Source organism: Eleutherodactylus coqui, chromosome 10 (assembly GCF_035609145.1).
Source record: "Eleutherodactylus coqui strain aEleCoq1 chromosome 10, aEleCoq1.hap1, whole genome shotgun sequence".
Classification (NCBI taxonomy): Eukaryota; Metazoa; Chordata; class Amphibia; order Anura; family Eleutherodactylidae; genus Eleutherodactylus; species Eleutherodactylus coqui.
In genome coordinates, this window is record NC_089846.1 from 8,078,680 (window position 1) to 8,099,511 (window position 20,832).

General features: G+C 50.7%; 1 protein-coding gene across 2 annotated transcripts in view; it reads left to right on the plus strand.

The window, feature by feature from the left end:
- The window catches only part of AK8 (adenylate kinase 8), an 82,629-nt gene that overhangs the window by 15,731 nt on the left and 46,066 nt on the right, over positions 1–20,832 (plus strand). For both annotated transcript variants that reach the window (XM_066579728.1, XM_066579727.1), the window contains exons 5-8: positions 5,023–5,091; positions 18,337–18,418; positions 18,731–18,802; positions 20,010–20,210. In XM_066579728.1, coding sequence (XP_066435825.1) covers positions 5,023–5,091; positions 18,337–18,418; positions 18,731–18,802; positions 20,010–20,210 — 424 coding nt within the window. The remainder of the gene's footprint in view (positions 1–5,022; positions 5,092–18,336; positions 18,419–18,730; positions 18,803–20,009; positions 20,211–20,832) is intronic.

A 20,832-nucleotide genomic window follows, 5' to 3' on the forward strand; every position in this document is an offset into this window, starting at 1 on the left:
GTAATAGTGACCCCCTTAGTGGCTCCAATAGTAAAAGTGACCCCCTTAGTGGCGTCAGTAATTATAGTGCCCCTTTAGTGGTCCCAAAAGTAATAGTGACTCTTTTAATGGCCCCAGTAGTAATAGTGCCCACGTTGGTTGCCCCAGTAGTAGTAATACCCCTATTAGTTTCTGAAGTAGTAACAGTAACTCCGTTAGCAGCCCTATTATTAAGAGTGAGCCCCAGTAGCGACAATGCCCCCCTTAGTGGCCCTCTGGCCTGGCAGCAAGCCAACACTATCAATCATGCATTTAATTCACTCTGTTAGTACCAGCCCAGTGTCTGCAGTTGCTGTAATCAGACCCCTGACCTCTAGCGCTCCTATGGGGTCTGTTAACCACTTTAGTCCGGGGCCATATAGTAACTTTGGTCATGTGACTGTTTCAGAGTTGCAGTTTGCCTGTTAGACACCATCCAGGTCTCGGACAAGTTGCGGTCGCGTACGACCTGCATTGCAGTGTATGATGGCAGAGCCGCAAGCAGCCAAAACCCCAGTGTGTTGGATTTTTTCCAACTTTTTTTTCGCAGTTGGCTACAACTTGACCCCAGTGACAATCATTAGCTTCACTCTGCGATCTTCATGTTGCACGACCAAAGTCACCACGTCGCCCTCACCTTAAATCGGGCGATGTTCATTTGTGTCTCTCCGGACAGTGCTCACCGGCTTCTGTTCCTTTAGGGGCTATTCACTACGTGTGCGCAAATCGTGGTCCGCCATGGCGATAAACCACGATTCGATAACCATGTGAACTAACCCCCGTAGTTTATAGCTCTAGCTTACCTGCATTGTCCGTTGAGTCTGATGTAGTTCGTGTAACCAGAGGTTCGGACTGCTGCTCTTTTTGTCTCCCCTATGCTTCACACTGCAGCTCTTCTTTTTCACATTGTAATTTACAAGCATGGGCTCAGCAGGACGTTGGTGCTTTACAGAAGGCTAACGGGTAAATGCTGCACGTATACGGATAGCAGAGTTGTAACTTCAGCCCTGGACCCGTCTTCCATGCGCCATTTATAATACCGCTGTCTTATGTGACAAAAGCCGCCTAAGAGCGTGTTCACACAGCGCATTTCGCCTCTGCTGTGACGTGGAATCCATGTCGATTCTGCATGGATTTCACATCCAGTCGGCATCATTTAAGTAACTCTTTCCCTACACAGAAACGCTTGATGCGGTTGAGCATTTGTCTTTTCTATGGGGACAGCGGAGGAAGCAGACACAGCTCTGGCGGATGCTTACCTCCAGCGGGAACAAAAGGGTCAGGCGTAGAACTTCAGAGCGCAGATACTTCTTTTCCCTGACATCATCTGTTGGGGAAAGGTTGAGAAACCACAATGCATATAGGAGTCGTCCTGTCCTGCCAAAATCGGCAAGCTTGGATGAGCCTCATCTAATGTGTATGGGGGCCCTAAGGCATTAGGGCCCTGGTGATTTGAAAGGACTTTGTTCCAGGATGTGAGCGCCTTTGCACACCATCGCTCCCCAAACTCGAGCAAACCGTATCGGCTCTGTAATCAGAAGCAGCGATGGTTGGTTTACGGAATAACTGCGAGAAGACCGATTATACGCGTTGAATATGCCACATCCACAAACCATCAGTCATGGTCAACCAACAACAGCGGCTGCAAGAGGACAACCGGGTTGTCTACTTAGACAGTACAATCGCCAATGACGGGGGCGCCCAACATGATGTCATATCGGGAAGGCGTGGGCGTCCTATATGGGGCATCATTACACATGCAGATACGACTTCTCAACACTATCGTGGTCCCAACGGCACTATATGCATCTGGAACATGGAAAGCACCCGCACGTATCAACCGGCGACTTTTCCCACAGCGATGACTTCGTTACTTGTTTACGGTCACTTAGCATGATTGGGCTACCAATGAAGAAATCTACCGCCACTCTGTTATGCGGCTACTCCATTGTTGAGTCTCCGAAGGCCGACTCTAGATTCTACACCCCCCTGAGGAAAGACTGGCAGGAACTGCTATCTCATGGAATCCAAAAAATGGGAAGCGTCGGCGGGGAAGGCAAAAGACTGCCTGGTTAAGTATATTTATAAAGGACTTTTGTACTGCGACCCTTCATGGGATGATGCCAAAACTTCTGCCTTAAATCGCCAACTGTGCCATTCTTTTGTAACCTGATGTGCTGAAAGACATGGAAGGACCTAAGTGCAAACAATATAATAGGAAATATCAAGGTTCTGTCCTGCTAGGACCTTCCTCCTCAGCAGGGGTGGGACTAGGAAAGGCAGGACCTCATAGCAACCTACAGAGTGGGCTCCACCCCCGAGGGGCAACATTTACCAGAACTTTATGAGAGTGAAGGCAAGTTAACAGCCTGGCCCTGGACCCCTATACTTATACCCCTGAGTTAGACCTGGAGAGCTGCTTTATTGTAATGGGATGTCCCCCGTCATCTGGGCCATGTACAGATTGTGTGCATTTATCCTCTATACCGCACATTACTCCATCTCATCAGCACTTGCAGGAATATCAGCTGCTGAAGCTGACAAGATAAAAAAAATGGAATCTAGAAAGACTTCAGAGCGACTCCTCCGCTTGCTGTCAGCGGCGCTCCTCATTCCCATCAGCAGTTCATTGCATCAGTAGGTACATCTAGGAAAGGAGGAAAAAAAGCGCGGCGTAATTAGCAGAAATCATTGAAAGCCTCTTTGTTAAGCTGCGGGGGTTGCTTGAGATCTTCAGAACGGATTAGCGGCAATAGAGGGTGCCAGTGATTTGTATATATGCAGAGCCCGTTAATCCTCCGATGATCAGCCGCTCGCTTTTCAATTGCGCTTAATGAGAGAACATTTCCTTCCGAGCCGTCGTTAATGATAGCAGAGTCGGCGCATGTTAAGTTTTTACCCTTCAGTATTAGGATGAAATTACATGCACTTATAGATAGGAAGCCGCTTTATCTACTGTATAAAGGTATTAGGTGGGATTTGGCCCTCCGGCTGTCACTGGCGCTGCATCTCCTGCCGTACGCCGTCACGGCGGCAACCTCTGCCAGTGTCTGGTGCGCACAGAAGTATTGCTAATCAGCCCGCGGTGAGTTGGTGCGCAATAATGGGGTAAACTTCTTGGCTTTGTGTGTTTGGCGTAGTTTGTGAATGAATAGATAGTATTTATTTGGCCTGTGAAATGGTTACAAGCTGGAGCGTTCCTGGTGCGGTAAAGAGCTGCGCCGCTGCCACACGTGGAAACCAACGCAGGAACTGCCGGGTCAGGGCTCTTTTCGTTTCGTGGTCACTCGGAGATTTTTCAAAGAGATTTTGTTCCAAAGTCTAAGCAGCTTTGATCTGCATACAGTGCAATAGGAAATATAGAGTTACTGTCCTGCTCAGCAGGGGCGGGACTAGGAAAGGTGGGGCCTCATAGCAAACTACAGTTGGCTCCACCCCCGAGGACGAACATTTACCAGATCCTTATGAAAGTTAAGACAACTTCAGACCAGACCCCAAAATTCATCAGTCCCTTAAAGTCATCAGATTCCAGACCGGACCCCTTAATAAATAAGACCCCTTAATATAAAGAACCAAGACCAGACCCCTAAATTCTCCCGAACTCCAAATGTTCAGACCTCAGACCAGGCTCCTTTTAATAAAAAGAAAAAAATGCAGACCGGACCCTTAAATTATATCAGACCCCAAAGCCAGGCAATGCAATAAATTACTCAGACCCCACTATGCCTCGCAGTCTCTCTCAGCCCTCTTCACCTTTACCATCAGGACGTTGCATGCACCTCCGCACTCAACCAGTGTCAGTCGTGTTCGCTGGGGCCGTCGGTCCGGGCCCCCTGAGTCTGCCGTCCCTGTAGCAGCCATAGTGGTAGTTATGCCAACGCATCTCAGTGACCTTCTCAGAATTAAAAATCCGTGCCCTCCTCGGGGGTGTGGAGTGTCGCCATACCTGTGCTGTGTCGGCTCTGCTTCCTTCTCACCTTCTGTACCTGTGTTTTGTATCCAATAGGAAGCAGAATGGGTGTGGCAATGGGAGGAGCCAGTGACAGGAGGGGAGGAGAGTGCAGGGCGCATGTATCATGCACATTTATGAAGACCGGGAGATCAAAGTGCAGATACACATCAGCATATCTGGACCAGCAAACCTGCAGTGTAAAGCATGGTGGAAGGATAGAGCGGCAGTCTGAGTTAGGAGCTGAATTGCAGACTACTTCTGCCTCCATTGGATACTAGTGATCACATCTGTGCCCTAAGGCCGCATTCACATCTGCGCAATTTTTTTTACGGCGCGTTTTTTCCTGCCTGTGGAAAAAAAATAGTTGGCATGCTGCTCAATCTTGACGTAGATTTGGCACGAAATCTGAGTTGAAAAATGTGCATGCGGATTTGCACGATGCTAAAATAACGATCCGCATCAGAAATGTGCAGTTCCTGCGTCCGATCCCCGCCGTTCGGATAGAGGGCTGGGGTGACACGGCAGGGGCTGTGCCACCAAAGATCTCTGTATAGCTCTGTCACACCGGATTGTGACTAAAGTCAATGCGGTTACTGTGAGTCGCTGCTCGACATTCACCTACAGCAAGCAGAGATATTGAAAATGGTGAGGAACTGAAGGGGCTGCAGACATTGTTCAGTGGAGGGGAAGCGTTTGTCACATGACATAAGTATTGCGCTAGAAGTGACAGGCGAAGCGACTTGTGAGGCTCCGTAGACCTGCGCTCGTCGGCTTAGATGGTGACGCTGTGTAGCGCGGACCCCCCGGTAGACGCTCGTCTGGTTTGACGTGACACATCAAAGTGGCGCAGCAGACACCAACCCGGCCTGCGAGCAGCAGGAAACACCTCTGGAAGGAAGCGCCTCAAAGCCGCAGATTTGCTCTCCAGCAGCGAGAGGCTCTGACACACGCGGGGCTGTGAGTGACGGCAGAGACCCCCAGCTCTCCTGCCAGCCCCCCATACAGGAGCAGATGGTCCGCATTCATGTATTTATGTGCTTCTCGTCTTCTAGGAAATCCCCGATGCGCTGTGGGTCCGGCTCGTCCGAGAACGCCTGGCAGAAGTGGACTGCACAAAGCGGGTGAGTAGTCCGAGGCGGGAGAGGAACGAGAGTGTCTGAAGGTAACACCTGCACTCAGTCTTCTCTCCATGTGCTGTGTAGTGGAATGCAGTCTATCGCTCCCTGTTATCAGCCATCTTAAAGCAGGGGGAGGCCGACACTAGGAGAGATTACAATGGATGCAAAAATGCGACCATAATATGTTTGTGTGAAATCGGCCTGCGACAGATGAATGCATTCTATCACTTCCTGTTATCAGCCATTTCAAGTCAGTGAGAGGCTAAGGCCGGGCTCACACGAGCGGGTCAGATTCCGCATTCGGGGGGCCCTCAGTAGATTCCGGCCGGTGACCCTGCATACCTCCCTCCAACTACCTTCTATTGCTCCCCGTCATTTCACACTGGGAGGAGAATGAATAGGACGGAGCGGGAAGCGGCTGACTGTAGGATGGGCAAATACAATCTGTTGCTCCCTGGTATCAGCCAGTTCCAGCCAGGGAGAGAGCCGGGCTCGCACAACCATATTGTGATACACGGTCGCTTGAAGGCAATCCATTACATTGGGTTACGCAGTACCGCCCACATTAGCGTGTCATATTTGTGTAATCCGCCCGTGCAAAACTGAACGCAGCATGTTCTATTTTGCCGCATACATAAATTAGATAGATCCATCCTCTGTTGTCACATGTGCTGCGGGAATACGTGTCATCGCTAAGTGATGGCGCAGGAAATAGGTGTACTGCGCACAACCGCCTACGCTTGTCATGCGCAGTACATACGCGGCTGTACGCTGGGTTCACAGCAGTAAAATGCTGCGGAAGCTCCGACGCGTTTTACGCTTACGGCCGTGTGACCCCGGCCAGACTCTGCATAATGTGCGGAAAAATCCAATTGTGAATGTCAGAATTTTACTCGCAACTCGGTGTTAAAATCCACCTTTAGATCTGCAGATTTTGGTGCGGAATAGTCTGCAGCCCTCAGGCTGCAGTTTGGCCGCAACACGCAAAAGCTGCCGCTGTGAAAGTCTGCACCCAGATCCGCGTCGCTATGTGCCGACTCTGATGCGGGATTGCCGGCTGAATTAAGGCATTTTCAATTCTGCATCAGAATCGGCACGCAGCTGTGTGGACTTTGGCGCAGAGTCTTCTGCGTGCTGCAGTACGTTCTGCACGAAATCCTACTCCTGTGGAAGATATCGAAGGACGTGACCACACGGATTGGTTGCAGATTTTCCGTGTTGACCCTCCATACAGAAGCTCCAAATCGGGAAAAATCCACTGCGGAAATTGACTTGCGGGGCTGATTGTGGATCCGTCGCACGTCCATTAGAGAACCGCAGTGCGAATTCCACCTCTTCAAATGAGGCGCTGACTGCTGGACCAAAACGGGTCAGAATCCGCACTAAATGGTGTGGATTATTTATCTGCCGCAGTCACTCCTCAGCAAATCCGTCCCGCGAGGATGTAGCCTCAGAGCTGCGCGTGTTGCTGCGGACTTCAGCTGCACATTGCGATACGTGTTGCGTCTGTTAGGCTTTGTTCACATGGGGAAGGATTTCCGTCCGGACTTTCCAGACAGAAATTCCGCCTGTAATCTTAAGCCGTAAAGTGGATAAGATTTGTAGTCCACACGCTGCAGACAGACCGTTGCGGCCAAGCTGCGCTGAAACTGATATGCGGTGCTGAATTCAAAGCCGCAGCATGCCAATCGTATCGCCTGGGACTTCAGCGGCGGGAATCTCGTGGGACTTCCATGCGGTCCTGCTGCAGACATCCTGCGAGGTTTCCGTGGGATTTCCGCCCCGTGTGAACCCAGCCTTAGGCTGCTGGAACACGTTTACGTTTTTGCCTGCATCATAAAAACACACCGAAGGCGCACTTGTAAAAACACGTGTAAAAATGCGCAGGTCCTACTTCACTGAGTACAATCAGCAATGATTAAAGACGCAAGAGGCATGTATTCGTGCGCATGTTTTTTCAGTGTATGTGAGCAGTGAAGGAGTGTTTTTTGCGCCTGTGCAGAGTATTGGCGCAGGCGCCGCTCGTTCGCACTGCAATCACCTCTGCCCTGATTTGAAAGGTGAATTAGCCTTCCGAAGTGTCGGGTATTTACGGGTATGCGCAAGTGTTTTCGGCACCACCAGACTCCTATGGGGACAAATCCGCACCAAAATAGAGCTTGTCTAAGAACCGACTCCATTCACCTGTCTTACAATCAATTACTCCCTGTTATCAGCCATTTCATAGTGGGAAGAGGCTGACTGCAGAACAGACCAGTATAATCTCTCGCTCCCCCATGATCACTGCTTTGTGTCCCCGATCTCCCCCAGAGACATCTTCACCTATATGTGTGTTCTTGCTCAGCCGTCCAGTCTTGTACATGCAGAAAAGCCTCCACAAGGTGGTCTCGCAGCTTTCCTGGGGTCCAGAAGGGCAGGTCTGTGTGGTGATGTAGGACTCCAGGAAAGCTGGGTTGCAGTTTGCACGCTGTTGTCACCCGGCTCTCCCAGGAACAGATAGCCATGCAGAATGTCTCACCTCTGGGGGGGTTGTGGACTTTAGTGGGACCCGCTCTCTAACGGGGGGCTGTCAGCAGCGGGTGACCCCCGGGACGTGTCTAGTGAGGCAGCGGATGCATCGCCAGCCGCACGCAGTATTAACGGGAGAGAAGGCGATGGTGAAGGCTCGCATATGCTAATTGCAGAGAACAGGCGAGATCAAAGCCAGAACAAGGGAAGCTTTGCTGATCGCCTCGGGCAGGTGGCACGGATGAAGAGCAGAGGAATGCCAACAACCCGTCGGCCGCGATCTTCAGCACGTGTGCCCGCATCTATCAGCTGTTGCCGCGTCACCTGAGACTTACTGGTACAATATTCCAGGGTACGCTGGTGGCATCGCACTCCCAAGATGACCGTGGCGAGAGATTAGAAGCACCCGCGCATCAACGGGCGAAAAATGGGCAAACCCCTCCGCAAAGTTGTTCTAAAGTCTATTTAGCTGCTTCTTAGTGATATTTGTTTCTGGGACAGCTGGGTGAGGGGGGGTCCAGCATCCGCACTGCTATTCCGCTCTCATGGGGGGGCGCCGTTCTTGGGATCGTGAGGATTCCTCCGTGATCAGATGTTTTGGGTGTTAAAACCACTTTAACTACTTCAGGACCCCCGAACACATATAAGGGTCCTGTTGTCCTCGGGAGCTGAGTCCGCTTCGTATTCCACGACTGTCTGACAGTCAGCGGTAAATGCAGCGATCATTTGACCATGGCAGTTAACTGTTTAGATGCTGTTGTCAAAGTTGACCACACCTAAACAGTCAGCAGGAGAGCGGTTGCCCCTTCCGACACCCCCTGCAATCCGATTGGGAGGTACCGATGGGCTACTGAAGGCTTCCAGGGCCACGTATGGATACCTATCAAGTTCGGCTTGAGGCAACATCAAAAGTCACTATACACTGTAATATAATGAAGTATTGCGGTATATAGTACAAGCAATCAAATGATTATGAGTTCAAGTCCCCCGTGGGGCTGAATGAAAGTACAAAAAAAGAATTTTCATAAAGTTTTTTAAAAAGTGATCAAAAAGCCCCAAAATGATTATACAAACCGCAGCTCCGCCCGCAAAAAATGAGCCTCACACAGCATAATCGAAGAGAAGATTTTAAAAGTTGCGGTTGTCCGAATACGGCGACGCAGAACTATTTTTGTTAAATAAAAAAGTTACTACTTTTTACAAATGAAAACCTTTAAAAAAAAGTTTGTAAATTTGGTCTCGCCGCAACTGCGCTGAAAACGAAGGTCCCTCGTCATTGTGCTGCACTGTGAATGTTGTAAAGGCTAAATCCACAATAAAAATGGCGCAAGTGTATTTCTTTCATTTCTCCTCACTTAAGACCGTTTACGTTTTTGCATACGGTACATTAAATGGTAGTATTAAAAAATACGACTCGTCCAGCAAAAACAAACATGTCAATGGAAAAATAAAAAGTTATGGCTCTTGGAAGGCAGGGACGAAAAACCGAAAATAAAGTGATAACTCTCCGGTCCTCAAGAGGTTAACTAGGCAGTTGATGGATTCCACTGTCTGAAAAAGCGGCGTAACGTCCCTAATGTGAGCTGTCATGGCGATTACCCAGCTTTTTCAGAAAAAGGCTCTAACCAAGAGAGACGAGGATATATTTATTGATTTAGGGGGATGTGGATTCCTGTAGGCAGAGGAAAGTGGTCTCTGCACATTCCAGCACTGACAGGGTTAAGCGCGATCCGACTTTTTTTCCCCTTTCCCCTCCAGTCGTAATCTCTTGTAATCAGCATGTTGTGATCCAGAACTAAAAAGCCTGGACAGGAAGAAATAAATGAGGGAAGGGATTAGTTGCGCTCCGCTGCCAAAACTTGTAGGCTGTAATCAATAATGCAGCTCCTCCCTTTGAACCTACATGGCAGAATTAAGGGTTTTGCATTGCAAACCACCACACTTCAATGTGTGTGCGCGCCCCCCACCAAACCCTCACCCCCCACCGCTGCGGCAGCCTGGGATGGTTATCCGGTCCGACCATAATAATAATAATATTACACCTTCTATTGATACGGCACAACCCGCCAATGCCAGAATAGAAGATATACCGTAAAACGTCTGAAACTTAGTGCATAACAAACTGTAAGGTTAAAGGCGGGATCCATGTAAAGGTATGTAAAGTGTATGAACAAAAGTATGTGCCCCCAGCGATGTGCTGTCAGGTGATGTGTGAGCATCAGGTAGAAAGGAGAGGATCACACAGGAGACCCCAGTACAGAAACCATCAGATGCCCCCAGGTGTAGAGCTGACAACGGGGTCTAGTGGGGGGATCTCACCAGGTGTAGAGCTGACAACGGGGTCTAGTGGGGGGGATCTCACCAGGCGTAGAGCTGACAACGGGGTCTGGCGGAGGGATGTCACCAGGTATAGAGCTGACAATGGGATCTGGTGGGGGGAATGTCACCAGGTGTAGAGCTGACAACGGGGACTGGCATGGGGATGTCACCAAGTGTAGAGCTGACAACAGGGTCTGGTGGTGGGATGTCACCAAGTGTAGAGCTGACAACGGGATCTGGTGGTGGGATGTCACCAGGTGTAGAGCTGACAACGGGGTCTGGCAGGGGGAATGTCACCAGGTGTAGAGCTGACAACGGGGTCTGGTGGTGGGATGTTACCAGGTGTAGAGCTGACAACGGGGTCTGGTGGTGGGATGTTACCAGGTGTAGAGCTGACAACGGGGTCTGGTGGGGGTGTGTCACCAGGTGTAGAGCTGACAACGGGGTCTGGCCGGGATGTTACCAGGTGTAGAGCTGACAATGGGGTCTGGTGGTGGGATGTCACCAGGTGTAAAGCTGACAGCGTGATCTGGCAAGGGGATGCCCCCAGGTGTAGAGCTGACAACAGGGTCTGGTGGGGGGATGTCACCAGGTGTAGAGCTGACAACGGGGTCTGGTGGAGGGGCTGTCACCAGGTGTAGAGCTGACAACGGGGTCTGGTGGGGGGATGTCACCAGGTGTAGAGCTGACAACAGGGTCTGGTGGGGGGATGTCACCAGGTGTAGAGCTGACAACTGGGTCTGGTGGTGGGATGTCACCAGGTTTAGAGCTGACAATGGGGTCTGGTGGTGGAATGTCATCAGGTGTAGAGCTGACAACAAGGTCTGGTGGTGGGATGTCACCAAGTGTAGAGCTGACAACGGGGTCTGGTGGTGGGATGTCACCAGGTGTAGAGCTGACAACGGGGTCTGGCGGGGGGATGTCACCAGGTGTAGAGCTGACAATGTGATCTGGCAAGGGGATGCCCCCTGGTGTAGAGCTGACAACAGGGTCTGGTGGGGGGATGTCACCAGGTGTAGAGCTGACAATGGGGTCTGGTGGTGGGATGTCACCTGGTTTAGAGCTGACAATGGGGTCTGGTGGTGGAATGTTATCAGGTGTAGAGCTGACAGTGGGGTCTGGTAGTGGGATGTCACCAAGTGTAGAGCTGACAGCGGGGTCTGGTGGTGGGATGTCACCAGGTGTAGAGCTGACAAAAGGGTTTGGTGGTGAGATGTCACCAGGTGTAGAGCTGACAATGGGGTCTGGTGGAGGGATGTCACCAGCTGTGGAGCTGACAATGGGGTCTGGTGGTGGTGGGATGTCACCAGCTGTAGAGCTGACACCGGTGTCTGGTGGTGGGGTGTCACCAGGTGTAGAGCTGACAACGAGGTCTGGTGGTGGTGGGATGTCACCAGCTGTAGAGCTGACAATGGGGTCTGGTGGTGGTGGGATGTCACCAGCTGTAGAGCTGACAATGGGGTCTGGTGGGGGGATGTCACCAGCTGTAGAGCTGACAACGGGGTCTGCTGGTGGGGTGTCACCAGGTGTAGAGCTGACAATGGGGTCTGGTGGTGGTGGGATGTCACCAGCTGTAGAGCTGACAATGGGGTCTGGTGGTGGTGGGATGTCACGAGGTCTTGAGCTGACAATGGGGTCTGGTGGTGGGATGTCACGAGGTGTAGAGCTGACAACGGGGTGTGGTAGTGGGATGTCACCAGGTGTAGAGCCGACAATGGGATCTGGCGGTGGGATGTTACCATGTGTAGAGCTGACAATGAGGTCTGGTCGGGGGAAGTCACCACCAATCAGTACGGACATCGCAGCTTTTGGACCTTCCAGAGTCCACTGTCGGTCATGTTACTGGGAGATGGAAACCATCCGGTGTGTTCGGTGCCGCCACGCTCAGGGAGAGCTCGTAATCTGACAGAACGTGGGCAACGAAGCCTTGTAGGAGCCGTGAAGACATCACAAACATTGTCTGCCCTCGCTCACAGGGTCTCACAGGCCATTGGGACATCCATGAGTACCAGAATCATCTGTAGGGAATGGCATGTGAAGGGTTATCATGGATGAGCGGCTGCACACAACATCACAGCGGTAAATGCACAGCGGCGCCTGCGATGGGGCTTGGAGCGACGGACTGTAAGTGAGTGGAAGCAAGTGTTGGGGACAGCTAAATCACAGGACACCATCTTCCGATTGGATGGCTGCATGAAGAAAGGACATTCAGGACCGTGGGGCTGCTGAGGATAAAAGCAAATGCATGGATAGGACGCTCTTTATTCCCACATTTATGGATAGGATTAATAGATTGGGGGAGAAGAGTGACAGATTTCCTTTAATTGATATGGAGTTCCAAATTCCCTGCTTAGACAGAGTTCCATGATACAATTTTGGCATTCTGCAGTCGCCACTAGGGGAGCTCATTGTATGCTTTCATACATCGGACTCTACCAGAATACTAACAATAATGCCCCTGTATGCTCCGTTTAGTAGTGATGCCCCTCATGGCCCATTTAGTAGTAGCGCCCCCTCATTGCTCGGTTTAGTAGTAATACCCCCTCATGGCCCTGTTTTATTAGTAATGCCCCCTCATGGCCTGTTTAGTAGTAATACCACCTCATGGCTCAGTTTAGTAGTAGTATCCTCTCATGCTCCTGTTTTAGTAGTAATGCCCTCTCATGCTCCTGTTTTAGTAGTAATGCCCCCTCACGGCCCTGTTTTAGTAGTAATGCCCCCCTCACGGCCCTGTTTTAGTAGTAATGCCCCCCTCACGGCCCTGTTTTAGTAGTAATGCCCCCCTCACGGCCCTGTTTTAGTAGTAATGCCCCCCTCACGGCCCTGTTTTAGTAGTAATGCCCCTTCACGGCCCTGTTTTAGTAGTAATGCCCCCTCACGGCCCTGTTTAAGTAGTAATGCCCCCTCACGGCCCTGTTTTAGTAGTAATGCCCCCCTCACGGCCCTGTTTTATTAGTAATGCCCCCTCATGGCCTGTTTAGTAGTAATACCACCTCATGGCTCGGTTTAGTAGTAGTATCCTCTCATGCTCCTGTTTTAGTAGTAATGCCCTCTCATGCTCCTGTTTTAGTAGTAATGCCCCCTCACGGCCCTGTTTTAGTAGTAATGCCCCCCTCACGGCCCTGTTTTAGTAGTAATGCCCCCCTCACGGCCCTGTTTTAGTAGTAATGCCCCCCTCACGGCCCTGTTTTAGTAGTAATGCCCCCCTCACGGCCCTGTTTTAGTAGTAATGCCCCCCTCACGGCCCTGTTTTAGTAGTAATGCCCCCCTCACGGCCCTGTTTTAGTAGTAATGCCCCTTCACGGCCCTGTTTTAGTAGTAATGCCCCCTCACGGCCCTGTTTAAGTAGTAATGCCCCCTCACGGCCCTGTTTTAGTAGTAATGCCCCCTCACGGCCCTGTTTTAGTAGTAATGCCCCCCTCACGGCCCTGTTTTAGTAGTAATGCCCCCTCCCGGCCTCTGCAGTCCAGGCGCTGGCCCCCAGAATGCTTCTGCATTGACAGATAACGGGACAAACATGGGGCATCTTCCCAGAAGCATGCCGGCGGCCAGCAGCCCGAACTACAGAGGCCGGGAGGGGCGATGTGGGTGAGTATAACTGTTTTTAATTTTTAGGGTGAGGCAGGGTGTAAAATGCCTTCTGCAGCCCAGGATTGTGGGACACCTTCCCTAATCCAGGACTGCCCGCCAAATCAGGCACGGCTGGGGGTGCGGTTGGCGTAGCGTTATGGGTGGAGTTCCCCTTCAAGCTCCGCTGACGCCTCTGTGCGCACATCCATCTCTGCTGTAAAGTCATCCCCCCGTCATGGTAGGAGATGTGACGTTCAGACTGCGCACGGCGTACACCTTCTGCCGCTGTCACTCCCGTCGCTTCTTCAGCCCGGAGCCTTATTTTCAGCCGCCGTATTTCTGCGTTTAAAGCGGCTTTTCTCTTTCTGACAGTTTATTTACTTCTCTTGGCGCCGCTTCTGCCGCTGATATTTTCCGTCATTCACAATTCCAGGCGACTTTATACTTCCAGCAAAGTGACAAACACGTAGAAAGAAGCGAAAACGCACTTTTTGTTTTTTCTCCCCCAGTTTGTCCAACGGTTGTGGGGGAGGGGTAATCCGGGAATGATCTGCTGGCCGGGGGCTGGCAGCGGCGTGTTTTATTTCCCCGCGCTTGGCATTAATTGCTCGCACTGACAGTGAAAGGGCAGAATTACTTCTCCGTTTCTCTGACACTCCCAGGTTTAAAGATGTCAAGCGCAGCCTCAGAGGAGTACGCATTGTATTGATCAACAAGCCTGCGGAGACTGCCTGCCGAGCGTTAAATCTCTGCGAAATGTGCCGAGGCGCGCACAACTACCGGCTGCAGGTATTATGGCGCCACATGAAAAAACAACTTATTGCAGCCATTGTTCTCGGAGTACGGCCGGAGCCGGCAGATCCGATGACTTGTCTCTCTACAGGGGCTCGTACCGAGCCGGGGTAATGTCCCATCATACCCCACCCCCGCTGGAGAAGGAGCGCCGAGGTAGGCGGCTATAGGTGGATGATGGGAGGTAATGACGTCTGCGGACGGCCGTAACCTTGTCACCAGCTTGACGGATCTCCGTTATTTGCCGGACGTGACTTATGGGGTGCGTTAACGATTAAGTGACCCCCAGCGAGTTCTCATCAAGTTTGAAAGTTTGGAAGAAGTATCGTCTTAAAGGGAAACTCCGCTTTTAGGGCTTATTTACACGGATGAGAAAATCGCAAGAGTTCTGTGCGTTCGCACGATGCACGGAACGTGTGCGATGTACATTGTTTCCAAAGGGGTCATTTACATGGGCAGCGAGTCTGCAAGAGCGAAAAGCGGAAGGATGTTCCGTTTTTTCATCAGTATCGCAGAAAACTCACCTTTTGGCTCAGTTAAAAATCAGATCGCACTCGCATGTACACGGACGCTTCACATGGCGCTCGCATAGGAATCGCGGGTTTAAAAGTGCACGTTTTTTTGGTGCGGGTTTAGTCCTGTCAATACGCAAAATCCGTGTGCGTATTTGGGATGTGGAAAATTACGTTTCCGCATCACTAAGTGATGTATCACTTCTTAGCGCAAAACTCAGGGAAACGCGGTTTTGCTGCGCATGGATTTTGCCCCTTGACAGGACTGGATCCACACCAGAAAGCCACGTTTTATGGCTTCATTCGCCGCGGTAAATTGCGCCATCTGGACATGCGCTGACCGGATCTTCCACAGACGTCATTACTTCTATTGAGAGGGTGAAATGATGCGGTTTTCCGCTGCGGAGAATACTCGCCGTTTTCCGCTACACGCGCCGCGCACCTTCTGGAGGTACAGTCAGGCGGCGCAATTCATCATGGAATTTTCTACATGAATTCCGCCTCTACAAATCGCAGCACAATCGACATATTTCCGCCGTGGTTTTTGCGTGGATCTGCGTGCAATTAGTCCAGTCAATGGCAAAATCCGCATGCAGAAATTAGGCGCATTTAACATATCGCTTCTTGACACAGAAACGCCATTTTCCGCATCGAAATTACTCATTGACCTGGTTAATTCCGCGCACGGACCCACGGCAGAGAGACGCGGATTGTGCTGAAAATTCTGCCGTGAATTGCGCCGTATGAACGCACCGCGGGGTCTCACAGACGGCGTATTTATCCTGCATATTCCACGCATATTTTTACATGCATAATAAGCAGCGCCGAATCCTCATTGATTTGCGTAGAATATTTAAATATATATATACTGCGTAATTACACATAAAATCAGTCGGCCATGCTTGCGGGTTTTTTTTTCGGTACGCAGCGATAACGTATGCAAAAACCCGCAAGCACAGTCCAAATCCGCATTGAATAGGTCGGTTTTGTTGTATTTCTAGACCACAATCTGCACACACCTATGTGAATGAGCCCCTTATACCGCCCTCGTTAACCCCTTAGTGTCCGCAGCCGGTACTGATAGATCTATCACAGTACAGATGGTTCCAGTTGTAATCGCGTGCGTTACGGTTGTTCCAATAGTCGTTCTTAAAAGTAATTGAAGCGTACAAACGGCGGCACTCGTTTGCTTTTGCACGAAGCGCTGATTGGTCATTAGCTGTTCGCCCTGATTCCGTTCCTAGAGGGATCCCCGTGCAAATTACTCCACAGCTTGTTCAAATACGAACAGCAGTGATTTTACACCGGACGACTTTTGATCAGCCGGCGACTTTATTTTTAGGTGAGCCAAAACAGCGCAACTAGTGCGCAAATTCTCACTTGTCGCCCTGCTGGTGGACGTGTTTACACGGGACAACGGTCATCTGGATTCGCCCTTTCTAGTGATCGTTAGTCATTTCGTGTAAGCGTGCCTCCAGCCCCCACCGCCCACTGCCATCACGCATTCTGAAGGAGCTCGAGGAACTTGTAGAGGACGTCCGTGTACTACAGAGAGTCCACGTATCCGTAATCGCACATCTGCGGCGCGGTCCATGAGGGCGCCTTCACAGGTAGTGGATTCAGGGGGCCATTTTTCCGTGGACAGGTGAGATTTTAATTTTGCGGATTTCCATTGAATTCACAAACTCGGGCTGTAAGATTCTGTTCGCACAGCGGAATCTGACAGTCCACCTCTAAAGGCCGCAGCTCTGTAGATGTACGGCCGCGGTTCGCACGCGGATTTAGCCCTTTATCAAGAGGCAATTCCAAATACATTCCCTAATCCGCGCCAAGAAGTTACGCGTTTTTCCTTTTTTTCTCTCTCGCAGACTTGCGTATAGTCTATGGTCGGATTGCCATTGAAAGTAATGGGATGCAGATTTGCCGCGTATTCGCACGGGCGTAAATACGCTCCATAATGCGCTAATATGAAGTGAATAGAACCCATTCGTTTTAAGGGGTTTATTCACACGTGTGTATTTTTCACTCAATTTTCGGTTGCGTAAAAAAAAAACGCAGCGTGACCTATTTTAGTCCGTTTTATGAACGAGGATAGCCCATTGAACTCAATAAAAATGCGCAAATACGCATCATACGTGCTTATTCACTGCATACTTGAGAATAATGTGCCCGGCCTGTGGGTTTTTATATGAAAGTAAATATGCAGCGCTTATGCGCAAAAGAAAGCCAGAAGGCCCGAAATGTGCACTAAATAGGCCGTGTCACGAAGGGTTAAACTCAGAATTCCGATGCGGATTTCCAGTGCAATCTACATCATATCCGTACGACACGGATTCCGACTGTTTGACCGTAACCGAAGGAGCCCTTTAATGGTGTCCACTTGATGTCATCAGGATGGATTTTCATTCACTGACAGCAAGCAGGGATCTTGACATTGACCACATAAGTTTAATTTTGCTCTTAAAACTAAGTCCCGTCCACGTACGAGAGCCGCTTCGGAGCTAATGGCGTCCGATGTGTGACTTCCAGCATACATTTGCGCGCTCCTCATTAGCGCAGTCTGTTTGTGAGTCTGGTGCTCTGCGCTCCTCTAACCCCGCGACCGTCCGTGTATATATATTTATAAGGCTGGATCTCATCTTGTGTGTGACATCTGCTCGCAGCGCGTCCCTCCTGTGATCGCGGCTCGCTGCAGCTGTTGAGACCTCCAGCTTGGAGCGGTGCTCAGGGTGCCCCCAGCATACGTTTTTTTTGATGTGGGATGAAACAGAACCAAACCACTGGGGGTATGGAGCCGGCGCCAGCAAGAGGAGCGAAGCACATCAGAATATCAATTAACCTGTTCTGAACAAAGCGCGCGGCGCGGCGGTGGGGAAGGCGCTTCGCTGTGATGTGTCAAGACGCCAGATAATATATTCTAATTAAAGGATTGATTGATTTTCCTCTTTATTTGCGGCTGCTGTTCCGCCAGACCCGGGAAATATCTGAGATATACACAAAATAATCACCGCTGCAGTCGCTGCCGCCACCGCCACCGCCGCGCCGTTTAATATGCATGAAGCCTCAGGTTGTGTTTCCTTAAAGCAAGTTGCAGAGAGGTTTCTGGATAATTGTTGTAGTGCAAACACCTCCTGGCTCTGCTGATGGGGGGAACGGGGGAGGGGGGTACTAACTGGGAAAGTTTAACACCAACTTCCAATGTACATAACGAGCGGCTCCGAAACTACAACTCCCAGCATGCCACAACATCGCAGGTATTATACCATAGGAATCCGAGCCTGTATAATAATCTACAGTTAGCAAGTTTATGGGAGGCACCACTAACAGCAGCGTTGTGAGTGCAGCTCTGGAGTATAATACAGGATGTAACTCAGGAGCAGTACAGGATCAGTAATGTATGTACACAGTGACTCCACCAGCAGAACAGTGAGTGCAGCTCTGGAGTATAATACAAGACTTGATTTGCGGTTTTATTTCTAGCAGTAGATTTGTTAGTAATATACTCAGTTTTTCCTTCTCATGTCTGACATTGTGCCGTTGCTTTCAGGGTTGGGTCATTGAAGGGTTTCCTTGGACAAGGGAGCAGGGATTACTCCTACAAATGAGCGGCACGTGTCCGGATCATATTGGTGAGTCCTGCATCATCATACACTTTAGCTGCAAGCTGCCCATCCAGATCTATCCCCGCCATGTCCATTGATTCATCCCAGCGGGCGGCTACACAGAGTCTACTGGAGGATTCGACTCGTCCATTCATTACATAAAGAGCCTACTGATTTCACTGGTAACTGTGTAATGCTCTGTTTCACCTGTGGGGGAGCTGCAGTGATATTGAACACTTACTTCTTGGTCCCGTAGCGCGGATCCGTTGGATGGCTGACATATAGGATTACATATATAAACCCCTGTGCTCTCATCGTCTGTTCTGTGTCCCCCCGCAGTGGTCCTGGATGCTCCAGATATTGTCCTGATTGAGAGGAATATGGGGAAGAGGATCGACCCCACAACTGGAGGTAGCAGCGGCCGTGGTTACTGTCTGTCTGTATGTGTTAATGTGGAAGTAGTCTGATTGCGAATCTCTTATCTCCTTATTGCAAAAAGGAAGACTTGGGGTACATTGGGTGGTCCCATGAGGGGTACGGTCCCATTGTGTGGGAACCAAATGAGGCCAAAACCCTACTTGCCTACAGCAGCCGAAAGTTGGCCGATCTAGTCAGTAATGCCAGCAAGACTGTCCAGCCCTTGGCAGCCACGGGTAGGTGGGATTTCGGCTACATGCAGTTACCATATTGTGGGATCATACCCTTACACTGAATGACCCTTTATTAGAGCCCCGACCCTCTCAAGATTGGCGCTACCCTGTATGGACATTACCCCCGTGACCCCGGAGCATAAAGTCACGTAACAAGTTTTCTGTGGATCAGTTTCAGTGTGAATCCATATTAGACGGGAAAATCCAGCGATCGAAGCGACTTCCAGCGAGGCCGGGGTCATTGGTGCTGGACTAGCCGGGGTCTCACTGCCAACTGTGGGGGGGTTTCTCATGTAACGGTGTAGAGAGTATACCGAGAATCGTGTGATCAAAGAAAAACATCCAGCAAAAGGTGATCCTAAAGAAACTCATCACTGAAAGGGGTCGGAGGAGGATGTCAGGAACCGTTCTGACCAACAAGCTGCACAGTCAGTCGAACACAACGCTGGAGCTCCAACTAACGTGTCCGAACGCACAACGCGCCGTTCCTCCGCACGGATGGGATAACAGCGGACGGCCAGTTCCAGCTCCATTGTGTCTAAGAGAAACAGAAAGACTCCAGCGGGCAAAAGAGCGCAAAACTTGTATCACTGAGCAGCGGGAAAACATCCCCTGGTCAGATGGAGCCAGACTTCTGTTCCTCCTTGATGAGGGGAGGGCAGAATTTGGTGTAAGCAGCATGAATCGCTGACCCCTTCCTGTCAGCTGATCTGAACATGTCAGCACCGCCATCTAATCTGCGACAACTAGAAGAAGCTTCCTGTCCGCAGGGGCCGATATTCCTGCAGGACAATTTAATCACCGAGTGGAATCTGCGCCATTAATTGCTGCGGTTTTATGGGACGAAAGGAGGTCCAACATACTAGAGGAGGGTCTCTAATAAAGTGGCCGTTCGGCATATATGTAACTGGTTCTGCCCATCATTGAGTGAAGCGTCCGATGTGACCACCTGCCTGTCTTCTCCGCAGAGGTCTACCACACCACTTTTGATTGGCCTGAAGACCCTGAGGTACAAAAGAATTTGGTGGAACCCGCCGGGATCTCGGAGGAGGAGACGGGAAGGAGGCTGCTGGAGTATCGCAGGAACATCCCTGGAATTCTCTGCGCTTTTCCCAAGATCTACAAGAAGATCAACGCGGATCAGCCGTGCATGGACGTCTTCTCGCAGGGTAAGCTGCATGGGCTGGGGCTGCAGGGCGATCCTGGGCATGCGGCACTAAGGCTGTATTTACACGGGCGAGTGCCGTAGCGGTCTGAGATACTCGGACTTGTATTACGCTTGTAAACATGCGCTTTTTACTGCGAGTGCGATGCAACTTGGGGAAAAATCAGGAAAAGTGCGTGAAATCACATGGGCTTTCAATAGGAAAAATTGTTGCAGAATTGTAGAAAAATCGAACCGAAAGATCGGTCTTGCCCTATCTTTTGCAGAGATACACTGGAGGCTCCCATAGACTCCAATGAGAAGCTAACAAAAAAGGAGGGGGAGGGAATTTAACTGCGGCCAACGCTGGGAAAAGAAGACCGCGGCCTCTAAGCATTAGCAGTAGAGATGAGCGAGCGTACTCGCTAAGGCAAACTACTCGAGCGACTATTGCCTTATGCGAGTACCTGCCCGCTTGTCTCTAAAGATTCGGGTGCCGGCGGGGGAGAGCGGTGAGTTGCGGCAGTGAGCAGAGGGGAGCGGGGGGGAGAGAGGGAGAGAGAGATGTCCCCTCCGTTCCTCCCTGCTCTCCCCCACCGCTCCCCGCCCCCCGCCGCTTGCTCATCTCTAATTAGCAGCCATTCCGG